The sequence below is a fragment of the Idiotropiscis lumnitzeri genome, chromosome 3 (assembly GCF_059441095.1).
Source record: "Idiotropiscis lumnitzeri isolate Australia: NSW breed Sydney's pygmy pipehorse chromosome 3, RoL_Ilum_1.0, whole genome shotgun sequence".
Taxonomy (NCBI): domain Eukaryota; kingdom Metazoa; phylum Chordata; class Actinopteri; order Syngnathiformes; family Syngnathidae; genus Idiotropiscis; species Idiotropiscis lumnitzeri.
The window spans coordinates 22,185,659-22,202,452 of record NC_142393.1 but is presented as its reverse complement, the minus strand read 5'-3'; the positions used below and the strand labels follow the sequence as shown (position 1 = coordinate 22,202,452).

The window sequence follows — 16,794 nt, the reverse complement described above, 5'->3', positions numbered from 1 at the left end:
TCGTGAGTTACCGAGCAATTTGCTATTAAGGATGGGTATAGACGGTAAATTTCAGTTCAAGCTATTTAGAAAAAAATGCTATTGTGTGTTCAGGTAAATGATTATTATGATTGGTTGGCATCACCATATGATGTTAAACAGGATGACACACTGTCTGCCACTTGATTTATTAATTTAATGTTTATGAATTGTGGAGTACATGTCGAGTTCGAGAGCGCAGGTTACGATCTTACAAAAATAGCAGAATTAGGACAGCGAGTGTTGCATCATCATCTTCTACCAGTATGTCATCAAACATGGCAGCACTGATTCTTTTGGCAATTTTGCTGCCTAAAATGATATGAAAACTTCAGTAACGATGGCAGCCATTACTTGTACTATTTGGGCTCCCTACACCAGTGGTTCTCAACCTTTTTTTTTCGGATCTGGTCCCTAAATTTGGCGATATGGTCCGGACCACCAACGGGGTGGTGCTCACCGCATAATGTGCAGACCGGAACGGGGTCGGGGGCCAACAATTTTTATGAATAAGGCCGCAGGGTTGAGGCCAGAAGGGTAAAGAAATAGCCTCCGGAGGGCGGGGGCTGACCATCATAAAAGGGTCAAGTGCCCAGCTCTGGTAATAAGTAAACGTACTGGCAGACGGAATTTTTCACATTTAAGTTAAAAACATTATTTTCAAGATTTTACATGATTTGGGTGATAATTACCAAGTATTCACATGGTAATTTTCATTTTTACACGATACGGGTTTTTTTTCGTCGAGTGTGGCAGCTATATACTTCCGTAACATTGTGAAAAAAAATCTGAAACAAAATCTCTGCAAACACTACCACATATAAAATGGCCAATTGCCTTTTAAGATTTATTGTAATTTGAACATTGTCATGTATAGAAGAAAAATCAACATGCAAACAATAAAATAAAACAAATAGTTTAATGCCTAAGCTTCTTGGTTTTCCGTTTTTTTGCTACCGGACATGAAGGGCATCTCGTAGTCTCCGCTTCCACTCACTCTCCGAAAACTTGAAAAGCGTTCACTCTCTGCAGGGGTTGAGCAGGTGGACTGAACCATTTGACGTAAACGGAGAGGGGGAGGCGTTGAGAAAGCTTCCTAAACAATTACACTTACGGTTGCCACCAATGCATTGCAAATGAAATATATGGGTAAGTGTACGTTTATTACCGAGTGTCATATTATTTTGTCAGGATTCTCATTTTATTAGGGGCCCTGACCCCCTGTCCACCGTGGGCCCCGAGAATCCTTCTCTTTATTCCCGCCTTCTCGGCGCCCTTGCTTGTCAGTAAACAATGCTATAATATGATAGGAATATAAATACACATATGTCAAGACAGAGTCATGTATCAAAATAGTACTTTAAATTTCACTCTGAAATGGCTGTTACATTTTCAGTCATTTCAGATACACTGCGGAAAAACAAACTTCAATACAAGACATGCCCTCCAAAAGCTACGAGAGGATGGTGCTCTCGTGTGTGCGACAGGTCGCGTCTTAAGATCCTTTCTCCTTCTTGCGGTACCTGCACAACAGAGACAGCGAAAGAGTTAGAGGAAAAGGAGGAAGAGGTTCATGGTTAGAAACCTGGGGGCAAGCAGTTCCAGGATTTTTTTTTTGGTGGGGGGGGGGCGGCTATTTAAGCAATAATCAGAATTATTGGGACGGACATGTTCGTCCTTCACTCTCATGATGGATGTCAATCTACAGGATTTCACTACGCTATCAACTATGTTAATACATGTTAGTAAGTAGTTGGTGATTAGATGGTACGTGTCAGTTAAGCTGAACTGAAGGGCAATAATACATTCTTTGCTTACACCAGGAGTTACAACAATCGACATTCCTGCATCATTTTTTATATATATATATATATATATACATATATCATCATAGTATGTGTAAAATGCACTTGCCATCAATTGTGAACCTATGGATGTACATTTTGATGTATGAATGCTACTGTGCCTCAAAGAGATCATACTACCACCGATTTGTTCAGCCGAGGTGCAAGGAAACAGTCATCACAAATGACTTTTTTGTATTCCTCCAAGTGACGAAGTAAGTGCTTTGCATTTGTTACACATGCTGTAGTCATGAGGTTGAGTATGTTCACTAAATTTGTCTCCTTTGGGTCAGCACAGCAGTAAAACAGCAGCAAATGAGCCTCTTGAATAGTGAGGCGCCATCCATGTAACAAAATTAGCGATTACTAGACCTATGATTAGATTTAAAAATAAATGTACATTGCTATGACAGAATATCTTTTGTTGCATATTAATTGTGGGTCTTTAAAATGAACATTGAAAAGTCACACTTTTCTACACTCTCCCTTTAATAAAATAATCTCTCCTTCTAGGATCACACGATTGACGTGATGTAACCTGGCATTTACTTGATAGAAATCAGTCATGGGGAAAAAAACGATTGTTTGTTTTATAGATGCATCCATTTTATGTCCTCATTTGGGTCGTGGATGAGCTGGAGCCTATCGCAGCTGACTGAATGACAGGTGGCGTTCACCCTGGACTCGTCGCCAGTCAGTGTAAGGGCACATAAAAACAATAAACTGGTCATCAGCCAGTCTTGGTAGCTATAGACAAACATGGGACCGGTCGCCGTCCAATGTAATGGCACATACAAACTAAAGAGTTTACCAGTGAATGTCAGGGCACATACAAATGACTGGTCGGCAAGCGATATAAGGGCACAATAACAAAAACAAGTGTTTCATGTGGACAGCTGCCACTGGTTAACATCCATCACCAGTTCATGCGGCGGTGACATGATGTCAGCAAATGCTGCGGCCCCGTGACTCAACGGATTTGGCTCAAGTCCGGACGAGAAGGCACCAATCTAAGAGTCTGCAGGTGCGCTGCTCTCGTGTTCTTCCTTCTTTTGTCCAACAAGCCGGTCGAGGATTAAGTGATCAATCCTTGGCGTGTGCTTGATGCATAAAGGATCAACAACAATCAGTGATCAATAAGGCTTCTTTCTCCATGTAAGGCTCCTTCTCCTCCTCCCGTGCGCTTTGTGCGGCCAGTTAGTCAGTTAGGTGGGGGTCAAAGGCAGACAGAGAGAGGCTGTGATCGAAAATTATTTTTCACTCAAACCCCCCGCATAGGACTCTCGCATGCTAACTTAGTCGTCATGGTACGCCTCTGTACCGAACATTATTTTCTGGTATAAAGTAGATACTATGATGAAAATGAAACAATGATAAAAGTTTATAAATAGAAATCGGTGCCTCAAGCGCGTCGTCACGTCCCCTTTGTAAAACATTTCTCGTCCTCCGTGCCCAATCTAAGCGTCAGTGTGGGACGGGCCGTTCCGTCGCTGGGACGGAATGCCCATCTCTGGCAATTTGAAAGAAAAGAGATGTAGAAAGGCTCATTTGTAAACTATACACTTAATTGTCTGTGTCCTACTTTTTTCATTCATTAACTATGATAAATCATTACCATGACCAGTGTCTTCACATTGCTGAATGGCATTCGTTATTAAAGATACCAAGTATCCAAGAAGTAGCTCTCAGTTTCACAAAAACTGGCGGCCCCTGATCTAGTGTCCTCAAAGTATTTCACAATACATCATTCACAATAAAATCTAAATATATTCTATGATTCAATGCACTTATTAATTTCGGGAAATTGGTTGGCATTGGTACGATACAAATTCATGAGTTGAGATGCCAAATGTTTAATAGTCGAGCAACGCATCACAACGCAGATGGACACGACATAAAGCGCTCAACTTAAAACATGATGCATTTACAATTAATTACATAAATATTACACAAAGTTCCAGTAGCTGAGAAAGATCCTGTACGTTGTCATTTTGCGACAGCAATGACATATCCAACAACGCAAACAGAGTAGTTCTTGAGTGTGCTCTAAAAAAATCCCCATACAGTGTCGCACCGCATATCTACGATTTGATTCTCCTATACATTTTTGGGGGATCTATCAGCCATTATTCGCTAATAAAACTCACTTATTTGCTCGTGCGCCTCCTCCAAAGCCAAGTGGAATATAAAGTATTGCTTTGGCGCCATCATGTGGCATCTATGGCGCAGATGTGGCCCGAAAATGTTATGTTTTATATTTATTAAAAAAAAAAAATTCTTAAATTATTATTGTCAATTAAATGAAAGACAGGACATAATTAACTTGTTTTTCCCCTTTTTTGAATCGTTTTGCAACGTGGACGCTATGATTTGTTTTTATAATGTGAAATGTGTGCCTTGATTCAGTAAAGATTGATGAAACACTGGAGAAGGAAATAATGAGTGAATGTTTTCGAACACAGCCCGCGAGAGAAAGAGAGCAGAGGAGGGGATTCAAGGGTCACTTCACCACCACTAACTTGGTCTGAAAGCCCTCCATGTTGGCGCCGTCCTCAGTTTTCAACGTCGAGGAAGAAAAAGACAAGAGTTGGTGTGGCGATTTAGGGAGGCTGTACATGTAGACGGCACCAATGACCAGCCCGGCACCGACGGCAAAAAGCAGGTCGATGTGGAAAGCGAACAGGTAGAAGGACATGATGGTGGAGATGATGATGGAGAAGGAGGTGGCAAAGCCTTTCAGGATGTTGTCGGCATACTTGACCACCACAGCCACCAGGAGGCCACCAAACGCTTGATTGAGGATGGTGCACCACACCATGGGCGTGTAACCAGAGAAGAAGCCACGTTGGGCCACGGCGGCACTGTCATTAATGAACAGCGTCAACATGCCCAGCACGGTGCCAAAGATGCCCAGCTGCACATTGCGCACCCACACTGATGCTGAGCTTCGCTTCAGGATCTTCTCAAAGTAGACGCCGGCAAATCCCGACGACAGGCAGCTGATGACCACTGCCGTGAGGCCTATGGAGTAGTTCTGATTGGCTTTCTTCGTCTCTTTGTTGCCCCCTTGCTGCACCTGCCGACCAAAAAGTGGACACGCGTGGTGAAGAGGGCTGGGTCGTATAGTACCATCCACTATAGCATGAATAGTCATTTCTCCCACTCCAAATAAAAAAAATCTATTGTATCAGATTTCAGAAATAAAGAATACATTTTTTTGGGGGGGTGAAATGTCGACAACAAATGGGAAGGAATCGTGGAGAGGAATGAAATTTACATTATCTCACCCTTTGGTTTTTTTTAAAAATAAATAAAAAAAACTGTAATTAATATATTAAACATCAATCAATCATTCTTCCTGTGTCAGTGGTTCCCCCAAATTTTTATAGTAAGTACATAAACCAGGAAAAGTATATCAGTTTCAATTTTACCATGTTTTAGAGAAATCAGTAAATTCACTTTAAAAAAAAAAAACCTTTTTAGTCAGTAATTCTCAATGTCTAGGTGGGAGGCAGTGGCGGCCCGTGCACTTGACACCTGGGCCTTCAGTGAAGTCCTACTTGAATAAAATCCCCCTCATAATGCCGTCATTTATGACACCACGGCTGGAGAAATAAAATACAGACGAACACTTATACACTACTGAGTGTTGCAGGACCTAGCTTTTTCTTGAAAGGTCCATCTTGAAAATGGCCTGGCAGGTGTTTAATTAAATCCACACTTATCCCTCCTTCGGCCATTGTGGTTTAAAAAAGCAAGTATATATGTTATATTTTTGAATGGTCGCCAGTTACAACTGACGGTGTGTTGATTCCGTATCCAATCACAAAACGCGTTCATCGCCCTCATGATCTGATTGGCTATTGCAACTGTTACACAGATAAGAATAATAGAGCAACTCACACAACTTTTTATCAAATCTCAAAGTCCACTGACTTTGACAGAAGAGATGCCCACACAATTGCATCTTGAAGGCCTCGGAAAGAAGAGTGCGTGCTACTGGTATTGTGAAACCTGCCTGTCAACACGAGTTAGCGGAATTCTGACTGAATAAAATCTCTGACTGAAAAAAAATACAATGCTACGATAGAATATGACCTCAATCAGAAGAATATGATCATTTTTTTCTTGATTATGTTAGGCCAGCAGAGAAGGCCTTGAAGGCTCGCCACTGGTGGGAGGCATGTCAGGGACCGATCACAATTTGTCCATTCAAAGTCACTGTAAATACGTCGCTAATATCAAAAATAATGGGAATGCTTGACAATGTTGTGTCCCATTATGTGTTAGCATTAGCTTTACGCTAGCGGCTTAAAGCTAAGATGTGTGATTATTTTAAATACAGTAGGTGTAATTCTCTTTTCATATAACAGAGTTTAGCCAAGTCAAGTGCAGACGGGCCCCTTAACAGGAAGTCAACAGAACATGTCGAGGCCTTGTTGGAGTACAAAGAGATGAGGGCGGAGGGAGGCCTACCTGTACAATTGCGACGCCAATGAAGAGTATTAGCAGTGAAATCCACTGTATTTTGGACAGACTCTTCTTCAGCATCAGCACACTGAAGAGTGCCGTGGTCAGGATTTTAAGTTGGTATGTCACCTGAGAACCAACCACGAGAATGGGAATCATCACCATCAAGAGTTAGCACACCTTTCTCAATCACCCCCCCCTCCAAAAAAAACATTCTTTCAATAGTATTGTTTCACGAAAATACAGCTACTCTGGCATTGTTTTTTTGTGCATATAGTGTAAATATATTGGCATTTGAGGTTTCAAAATAAATGGCCAGTTTCTATACCTGATAAGAACTAACGTTTATTAAAACTATGCAGTAAAACAACCCCATGCAAAAATTTAAACAAAAAAATTCTTAAAGGTTATGAATTGAAACAACAACCAACTATCTGAAAGCGTGGTTTGATCAAGTCCAACAAGGGTTAAACTGCCTGCATTATCAATCATAACAACGCTTGCATTTGTCTAATGGTTGTGATTCAAGTTGTAACCTGGAAGCTGGCGGCGGGCAAGTTGGAGATGGCGATGTACTGCAGGTTGTTCTGCAATGTGTAGATCAGAGATGGAACGGCCATCTTCAGTGTGTCCCTGTATTGTAGCAAGACGGTGTCTACTAGGAAACACACTGTCTCCTTTACATTGACTGATGGACCACACAGACACACACACACACACACACACACGAGAAACATGAGACAATTAGTTTCATTATGTGGCAGAAATAAGCAGACCATTTCTTTAGTCCAAAAATACATTCAAAATAAAACGTCCTGCAATCATTTTGAAGAATGTAACAGTAAGTTGTTTACATTAATTTAGTAACATTTTGACAATACTGATAATTGTGAGCACATGCACTAGGGCTGGGCGATATGACCTCAAATCAATATCGCGATAAATTGGGTGATTTTACCTCGATAACGATAAATGCGCGATAAATTCCCTCTGAGGACCAAAATCAAAATAAATGGCAGGAAATGCATATTAACTGCTTTTTTTTATTGACCAACTGGTACACATTACTTTCAATGAAAAATAAAAGTACAAAAACCAGTTGTACAAACATTCCAAATAGCTTGCTTTGCATGATTTGAACAATGTCACAAAGAACAGGAGAAAAAGGGTACCTCACAAAATCTTTTTCTGCAAATAGATTGTGCCGAGATGCTGTAATGCCATTTGCAAAGGCCTAGATTTGTGTAAAGGTATCTTGTAAACAATATAAATAATGCCATGTGCAAAGGAGCTAGTCGCCTGTAAACAAAATGCTAAATAAAATGGAAAAAAATGTCAATGGAATGCCAATGCCAAATAAACGCGTGTGCTTCATCAGGAAAATGTGCCGTCTCGAGCACTCTGGTGCGCGGTCGCCACTTGTCGTCTATGTACTGCACATTCAGGCTCATCCATGTTGCGACTCGACCACAAGTCGGATGTGAATGCAAAATGCTCGACATGTCTACGCTCCCGTCCCGATGTTGTCCATATAAGGAAGTGCTGTTTGCGACAAATATTTTCGTGCCTCTTGTCGGCTACGTTCATGAGGCGTTTAAATCCTGCGCGCCCCACTTTAACTAGAGGAGCTATATCTTTAGAGGTATGTGCTAGGCTATCGCGTCCACCTCTGAGACGTTCTCTCGTATGGTGTCGCCTCCGTTATGGGCTGTTGTCACTTGTCGAACCTTGCTTCTCACTTTGAACTTTTAGTACAAGCTCCAAGTCAACAGCATGGTTGTGTTGTGGGTAGTGAAAAATAAAAGGTTGGACGCGCTGTTTCAGGTGCTTACGACGCACTTTGTAGTTCATGTTCTTTTGCTCAAACATCGTCTTTATGGAACCCAAAACATTTCCAAACGACAGATGTCGAATTTCTTTTCGGGACAAGCGCGACAGGAACAATTTCAACTTCGTCTGCAGCCATGTCAGCCGCTTCAGGATTTGAATCGACAGCTACGAACGACGCGTTCTGTTTACATTCTTCTACAGCGCATGAGTCACGTGACTACATGCGCTGTAGCCGTCTTAAAGGGGCATGAATATCACCGCAGACAGAAACTACTTTCCTTTTTCTTTTTAGACACCGAATTTACCGAGATGGGCAAAATGATGTCGGTCATTGTAATACATTTCGGTAACGGTAAATTTTCGGTTTATCGCCCAGTCCTAACATGCACCCATGACTTACATCTCTTCTGCAGCAGGATGATGATGAGACATGCCAGCAACTTGAGGACCTCCGCCATGACCACGGCCGACGTGACCAAGAAGCGCTCGCCGGGCAACATGCGCACGTATTTGATGCTGAGGATAAGCGACGCATTCTGGACCACCAGCACAGCCAAACTTATGTACTTGAGCTTGTGGCTCACTGACACACACACAAATAAAAAACAAAAAACAAAATCAAACATCTCGTCGCTGTCAAGCATGTTACCAAAACCACAACTATTTAGGGGAGGAAAAAAACCCCATCTGGGATGAGTTGGTATTATGCTTGATAATGTCATTATATACCATTGGACTCTCACAGCAGAACAACATGAATCCAAAGTGTTAATAGTGAATTTCAGCAGGTATCCTATTTTCCAAGCGAGGGCAGAGGATACATGTTCTGGCAGGCAGTAATTAACTTTATAGGTGAACCAAAGAGGTGAAAACTAACCAAGTGACTTATTCTGTAGTCCTGCGATCATTTTTAGGAACTGTAGAAAATATGAGCAAGAACCTTTTTTCCTATGTAGATTCTGGTAGACACCTGCCAGAATTATTAATAATGTGTCTTCAAATGAGTTTTAAAAGTGGACAGAGAGGGGGCGTGTCTAACATTTAATGGGAGGTCATTCCATTAGGGAAGGACCGGCAATAGAAAAGACCCGATCCACCCTGAGGCTCCGCTTAGTCCTCTGTACCTCCAGCAGCATTTGGTCCACAGACCTGAGGCAGCGGGCAGGTGCGTAGGGGTGGAGGACCTCGCAGAGGTACACTGGGGCAAGGCCGTTTAAAGATTTGAAGAAAAACAGAAGTATCTTAAAGCGAACTGTAAAGTGCACTGGGGGCCAGTGAAGAAAGGCCAAGATTGGAGTTATGTGAGCCGCCTACCGAGCTCCAGTTAAAAGACAATCAGCAGCATTTTTCACAAGTTGGAGGCGCTTGAGCGAGGACTGGCTGACTCCAAAGCAAAGTGCATTGCGGTAACCTAGCCGAGACATAAAGGTATGGTTTACTGTTTCGAAGAGCTGCTGAGAAAGAAATTACTTCACTTTAGCCACCTGATGAATGTAGCTGGATTGAACAACAGCACTGATTTGCCGATCTAATTTAAAACTCAAGTTCGAGACTGTTGGCTTTCGATAAGATTCAAGGGGGCCAAGGTCAACAGGGTTGAAAGTAGAAGTGGCACTGGGAGTGAACACCATAACTTGTGTTCTCTTCGTTGGAATGCAAGAATTTAAGTAATATCCAGATTTTGATTTCCTCTAGACAGGATAAAAGTGGTCTCAAGGAGGGAGCGTCGTTTCTGCTCAGCGGGACAGAGCTGACTTTCATCCATATAGCAATAGAAGGAAATTCCATGCTTTCGAAGGATGGAACCTAGTTGCAGCAAGTACAACGAAAACAACAAGGGCACCAAAACAGAACCTTGTGGGACACCACACAACAAAGGGGCAGAACCGGACTCAGAGCAACCTACGCAAATACAAAAGGTCCTGCCAGCCAAATAGGATCTAAACAACTCTAGAGCGCCACCACTAATGCCCTCATGGTGCTGTAAACGATCCAGAAGAATTCGGTGGTCCACCATGTCAAACGTTGCAGTTAGAACTAACAAGACAAGTCTCCAGTGTCGTTTGCCAGGAGGATATCAGTCATAACTCTGTGCTATGCATTTTCTTGAAACCTGACTGGAAAACCATGACATTGTGTTAATCTAAGAAAGATCTTAACTGCGTGTGCACCAGTTTTTTTTTTAGAATTTTAGAAATAAACGGCTTTCTGGAAATGGGTCCAAAATTCGACAGCACGTCTTGTCAAGGCCAAGTTTCTTAAGCAGCAGTTGCACCACAACGTGTTTAAAATGTCGGGGCACGACACCACAAGGCAAACTGCCGTTGATAACGGCCAAAACCGATTCGCCAATACTTGGGCGAACCGGTGTTGTTTTCATCAATAATGACGATGACGAAAATATTTCGTTTACACCCTTTTTTTTCATGACGATAACGAAATGACGAGCTAAACGTGGCTCTTTGATGACGAAAACATTACATAGCGTACATGAATTTTCGGTGACGAGACGAGAGAGGACGAAATTATTAGCGGGCGGTCCAGTCCGTCAGATGTTCAAAATCTATGACATCTCTTCCAGTGGCAGGCCGTGCATTTCACACGTACATACTTATTTTATTTTTATTTCAGATAACTGTACTTAATGTCTGATGAAATTGTCATCTTACATGTAAATGCTGCCGTATTTATTTTGAAGTACCATGCCTTTTATTTTTTAAATGTTTAACCGAAAGTTGCATGTTACAGAATTTCCGTAAGCTTTATACAAAGATCGAGAAGCACTGGTCGTAGCGGCATTTTGTCAAGTAGATCGGTTATTTTTTCCTCGTCATTCCTCGTTGTTTGCCAAAGCCCAATATATATGGCAAATATAAGAAGTTTTGAAGCATCACAGTTTTTGACTGTCAAGGTTTGCAGGCCAAAAGTGCTCAGTATTATTTTTGCATTGTTTATTGTGATTAGCTATTTTTGTCATAAATGTGATGTGTTGTTTTATGTTGCATGTTTGAACTTTTATTTCTACAGTGTGATGAAGAATAAACATCTGTAAAAGGAACTGGAGTCTCTTGTTCGGACACTTCTGCGTCAATGAAGATTCCGAGCTGAAGAAGAAGCACTAACTGCAGGCCCATGCGGTAAAGGGAAGCGTCGCGTTAACCCGTTTTGTGTGAATCCAAGCGACAAGTTGACAAGGTTACGCAAGGACGCACATCGAAGGTTGTGCGTTGAAAGTAACACAAGTACTTGTTTTGTACCACTAAGTTGTTTCACAGAGACATTCATGTGTTTTTTTTTAAATAGCTGTGGGCATATTTCTACAATTGAAGCGTAAGTAAACAAGTAAATCACCATTCTCCCAGTTGTTAGCAAAGTATTGTTCAGTCATACAAGTATCTTTTTCATGTTTAAGCCGTGTTAGGAGTTATTTGCATTTTGTTATTAGCAATATTCTTAATCAATGATGTAAGTGTTGTGATATTTTGGTTTGGTGCGCATTACGCAAAGATAAGGTAACAAAGATTTACATTTCATAATTGCACTCATTAGAAAATACATTAATTCAAGCTTTCACACATTTAAAACTGTAAAATGGGCTGAGGATAGGTAATCAGTTTGTGAATTGATAATCATGTTTTTTACACTTATTAATGCTTAAACACACACACATAGACACTTACCGTATTTTCGCAATCATAAGGCGCACTTAAAAGTCCCAAATCTTCCCCTAAACTAACACAGCGCCTTGTAAGGCGACTGCGCTCATTATATGGACAAAGTATCACTCGCGACCATCAACCCTTTTACTCATTGGGCTGTTCGGAGTGCATTTAGCACACCCTGCTGGACAAAGTGTGAGTCATCTATGCTTCAAAGTGACCATGACTATACATTATGCGACTATGGTGTTTGGGTGATGGTGTGGGAGAAAGCTGGACAAAAGGGCAGCTGTCCACAATGTTGTAGTCTGTCTTATCATTTATGTTATTGCAAGCAAGAAACGTCCCAGGTTTAGACAACAGACAAAAAGCCCAAAGCATAACAGCAAATCTCTCTAAACAGCCATGTGATTGGCTGAGTCTGAGTGGCTCCCAGAAGGCATTGCTCTAATGGCTCCCAAGAAGCCATTGCTATTTCATTTTGATTTCTTTTTGGTATATTGATGGCATGAGAGATACATGTTTTGTGTTAATCTTATTTCTTTGTTTGCTTCTATGCTGAGTTTTTTTTTTTTTTTTTTTTTTAAACCGTGACTCTAAGGAGTGTGGGTGACCAGTGAAGTCCCTCCCCTGACGTAGTCTTGTAGACTATTGCCATGATACCTATTATTGGTTAGAGTCATAGTTAATGATAGTGATTGTCAATGGTATCATGGCAACTGTCTTTGAAATGTGGCGATTGCTTATGGTATTGAGGCAAAGTGAATTGCCATGGGCTGAGTCAGCACGAGCAGCCGAGCTATTGCTATGCTAAAAGCAGCTGAGCTAGCGCCTTGTAAGGCGGCTTGCCCAGTGTGTGCATCAAAGACAGAAATAGCACCCTCAATAGGTGTTGTGCCCTTTGAGGCAGCGCGTCCTATGACAGCGAAAATACGGTACTTGTTATTTTAACACACACGGACACCGTATCCTGAAGATGTGTTTAGTTAAAGTAACCTTTACACCGTGAGTTGTGATTTTCTGCCTGCTGGAGTCCCTGGTGATTAGTTATTGATGTTTTACTGTCTTCTGGTGATTAGTTTAGGCTAAACAGACCTTCATTGTATTTTAATTTCTTGTCTCCTTGTGATTCTTGAGTCAAGCTAATAAAAGCAGAGCCGGTGAAAGGAGGAGGAGGGAGGAGTCGCACGGATCGGCTGCGAGCGGGCGAGCTGCTGCTCGCGGCCTCTCTGTCCCACTCTTTTCCCCCACCGGTGGTGAAAATGAACAACAGTGTCTGGTTCCTCCTGGCCTTTCAGCTAGCGTTTTATTTCGGCCGTTAGATTTAGTAAGTTATTTCAGTAAGCTCTCCCAAAAGGCGTCAGGGCATTTAAACCTGACAAAAAGACTACATTTAATATGTCATACACAAAAGAAAGTAGCTTTCTGCCAGCTGATGAGGCAACCCATGAAGGCATTAAAGGAAGATAATGCAGAGCAGACTTCACTTTCACAGCAAGAGGACATAAAGGAGCAAGTCGAAGAAACAGTACAGGATTTACAATATCAGACTGGGGTGGATGATTCACAACTACTTCCTGAAACTGGGAAAACTGGACGCACCCGAAAGCTAACTAAAAAGGGAAACGCTCTGCTAAGTGACTATTTGAACAAGCTGAATGTGAGTTTTGTAAGGCTGTACAATTATCATATGAATGGTTTGAAACGTAAAATTAAAGATAATGATGTTGACGATCTGATTGATAAGATTGTGAACAAAATAAATTCTATCCAAGTTAACATGGATAATACTTACCTTGAAATAGAGCCATTTCAAGTCCCGAAACCTACATTCGGAGAATGAACGACATGTCAGGCATTCACCAAAATTGCAAATGTGAGAGCTTCAGAAGACACAGCTTAGCCTGATGATTAGACAGTGTTCGACAGAACAGTATCCAGTATCTCCTTAGCTAAAACTGCAAGGTCAAAGGCTTCATCCAATGAGTCTAGCTATCCTGTCCATAAATGCTAAACGAGCAGCAGGTGAAGTTATGGCTACGCAAGAGGTGCTAAAGATAAAGAATGCCAAACATCAACAAAGGGAAGAAATTCAAAGACTTGAGGTGGAAGATCAAATATCATTGGCTGAAAGAGAAGCTAAAGAGATGGAATTTAAGGATCAAGATAAAGGATAAAAATGTCCTTTATTAGTCCCACAATGGGGAGCTGAGAGTGCCAAGAAAAAGGCTCAATTAATAGCAGAAAGTTAAGCTGGAAAAAAGAGAGAAGAGAAATAGAACATTTGGAAGAACTTAGAGGGCATGTTGCAGAACAAGCAAGAATAAGTTTATTCAGAAGTTTTACACCCGCCACATGGACTTAACCCTTTAAGTAATCAATTTATTCCAGTTCAACAAGTACCATTGTGCCAAGAGCCTACAGTACAAGACAAACCCGGTCAAGACCAACATTGAAATGAAGTAAAAGCCACTCTTCAATATCCCACAACCAACCAACCAAGTTCCTGCCACTCAAGTAGAGACTTCATGAGTCGTCAATTGACCTTGTGAAAACTCTTGCCGAAGCAATCATAGCTCATCGAGTTCCAATCCCAGAACCTGAGGTTTTCAAAGGCGATCCTAAGGCTGGGCAATACAGTCCGCTCTGTGTAGCGGACCCTTGGATTTCGAATAAGGACGCAAAGAGTTTCAAACAGGTGTCGATAATCTTTTATCTCTGAACAAGCATGTTCAGCATTCTGCACCGTGAAAACTACAGAACAACAGAAAAACACAAATTGTAATAGTGCGGTTTTTGTCATGTTTACAGGTGATATTGTTTCCAAATGAAATCCTGATATATTAAATTTGTCTTTGAGTATTTAATAAAATAAATAAGAAACACTAAAACTGTGGTCAAGTAGAAACAGCAGCTCTAAAATCATATTCCGTCTCCTCTGTGATCGGTAAATCAAGCACCCTCCCTACTTATGAGATAATGGTTTAGAAATTAGTGCCAAAAACCTATTATGTGATTACATTGTTACTTAGAGTCATCAATTTTATCAGAACAGCGTGTGTGTGTGTGCGCGTCCTAGTGTGCAGTAAAATATAGAGTGCCAAAGACGCCGCGTTTCAAAAAACGGTTTAAATGGGGGTGGCGAGTTACAAAAGGCACCTTATAGTGATGTTGACTCAGTCCGTTTGCTCAGGGAAAGCGACTGCAGAAACGTGTCACTTCGTGGCACTCCCGTGTAGCAACATATTAACATTTTGCTCCACGTCCACACCTGCCTACGTCACTTTTTCCCACCTGCTTCACTTTCAATTGAGTTCATGTGACATCAAGTTGAGTTACTTGTCCACGAGTTACAAACAACAGGCGTTCCTAACTCAAGTCGCTCGTGATTCTGGCTCACCTCTAGGATTTTGAAAAATGCCTACAACTACCACGGCTTCTAGAAGAACACCAAAACATTTCTTCACACAACATTGTCTTACTTTCATGGTGTTCCGTTCTCGTCGTCCCGTCCACCGCCACCAGGTTGGATTTTGCATCAACCATGCTAGCACTTGCCCAGCTAACGCTCTTGGCGTTGAGACAAACGGAGGCCCAAGCGCGAGGCCTAACGGGATGACCGAGAAGCGCTGGGTCCAAGAGACAGGGTCTGAACCAGGGCGAAGAGTTGCTGCAGCAGTACCGAGACTGCTGGAGGCAGAGAGGAAACCCGCCGAGGAGCTGTGACGTTCGGGTAACAGACAACTCCAAGCGCTGTTGCAGTGCGAGACGCCCTGCGAAGACGTACCACTCTTTCTGAATAATGACTTTGCATAAACCTTGGGATCTCAACAAGGTGAGAGGGTCCGCTACAAAAGTGAGACGTCTTCACGGATCCTACTTGCTTAGGCGTCCTTCTACGTCACGTGGTGGAATTCTATTACCTGTTGAGCTGGCAAGGAATCCGATTGGCTGCTGACAAGTTCGCCTGATGCTAGTGCAGACCAAGACGCCATCTTGAACCGGGAGTTCTGACGTGTCTAAGTAGTTACCCCCGAAAAAAAAACTATCCCCTGGCCGCGTGAGCGCGCACATTGAGACACACACTTTTTGTGGTTTTGATTTGCATTCATTTAAACAAAGTTTTGCATACGAATATTTGTATTAGTCGATGTGGTTTTCAGTGCCTTATTCGCTACAGTTTAACACAAACCATGGATTGATTCAGCCGAAATAGATGGGAAGTTATGCAGATTTGCAATTGTTATACCAGCAAAGTTTTTACAATGAAATCGTTTTTAATGGCCGTAGTGAATTTCAATAATATACTGAAACGCGATATAAAAGGGATAGAATCGATTAAGTAGGATATGTTTTTCATGGGATCAAATTTAAGTGGAAAGGTGCGTGGTGTCCCCTGTTAGCGAACCGGTAGTTGATTTCCAATTGACTGTTTGTTTGTTTTTTTCCTGGAACGACCGATAGCTATGCCAAGAGAAGCCAAAAAACAAATTATAAATAAACAAAAACTCGCGTTCGGCATTTGACTGGTGGTGCGTTCAATGACCACTTACACAGGAGGACATCTGACTAACACTTACTCATTAAAAAAAACTTTACACCTCGAAACAATGTGGGCTTCCTAACAGGGTGCGCCAATACTAATAGTGACTACCGCTGTTGCACCTAGAGAAATAAACAATACGCACGTTTGTGTTTGATTTGCGTATTTATGAACAAGGTTTGGCAAAAAAATGCTTGCACTTGTCAGTATTTTATTCTGTAAATTATTTACTCAAATTTAACACATAAGCTCAGCCCGTTTACATATGATATAACAAAAAACTGTTGCAAAGAAACCGTTATTGATAACGTAGTGGATGTAAAATGTAGTGAATTTCAGCAGGCAAACAGAGAGGATACATATTCTGGAAGGCAGTAATCTCACAGGTGAACCCAAACCACCAAGTGGTTTACGTTGTATGTTTCTCGAA

General features: G+C 41.7%; 1 protein-coding gene across 3 annotated transcripts; it reads right to left on the bottom strand.

The window, feature by feature from the left end:
- Nucleotides 1-851: 851 nt before the first annotated feature.
- Nucleotides 852-15,879, bottom strand: slc35a2 (solute carrier family 35 member 2). 3 transcript variants are annotated; one of them, XM_088289572.1, is made up of 7 exons: nucleotides 15,745-15,879; nucleotides 15,304-15,594; nucleotides 8,563-8,745; nucleotides 6,869-7,020; nucleotides 6,339-6,461; nucleotides 4,382-4,938; nucleotides 852-1,541 (listed from the first exon to the last, which is right to left on the bottom strand). In XM_088289572.1, exons 2-7 carry the CDS (start codon nucleotides 15,365-15,367, stop codon nucleotides 1,514-1,516), a joined length of 1,107 nt encoding a protein of 368 aa, XP_088145698.1. In that variant the 5' UTR covers nucleotides 15,368-15,594; nucleotides 15,745-15,879; the 3' UTR covers nucleotides 852-1,513. The 3 variants fall into 3 exon arrangements, with proteins under 3 accessions (XP_088145698.1, XP_088145700.1, XP_088145699.1); XM_088289574.1 differs by having other exon boundaries at nucleotides 15,702-15,832; XM_088289573.1 differs by lacking the exons at nucleotides 15,304-15,594; nucleotides 15,745-15,879 and adding exons at nucleotides 13,617-13,647; nucleotides 14,367-14,438.
- Nucleotides 15,880-16,794: the final 915 nt, after the last annotated feature.

Bases quoted from the DNA above. Each gene is read 5' to 3' on its own strand.
- slc35a2 (XM_088289573.1), bottom strand. From the start codon at position 14,402: ATGAGCTATGATTGCTTCGGCAAGAGTTTTCACAAG. The intron at 7,021-8,562 runs GTAAGTCATGGG...GTGGTCCATCAG, and splicing joins CATCCTGCTGCAGAAGAGAT to TCAATGTAAAGGAGACAGTG. The intron at 1,542-4,381 runs GTTAGTGGTGGT...TCTGTTGTGCAG, and splicing joins ATGGAGGGCTTTCAGACCAA to GTACCGCAAGAAGGAGAAAG.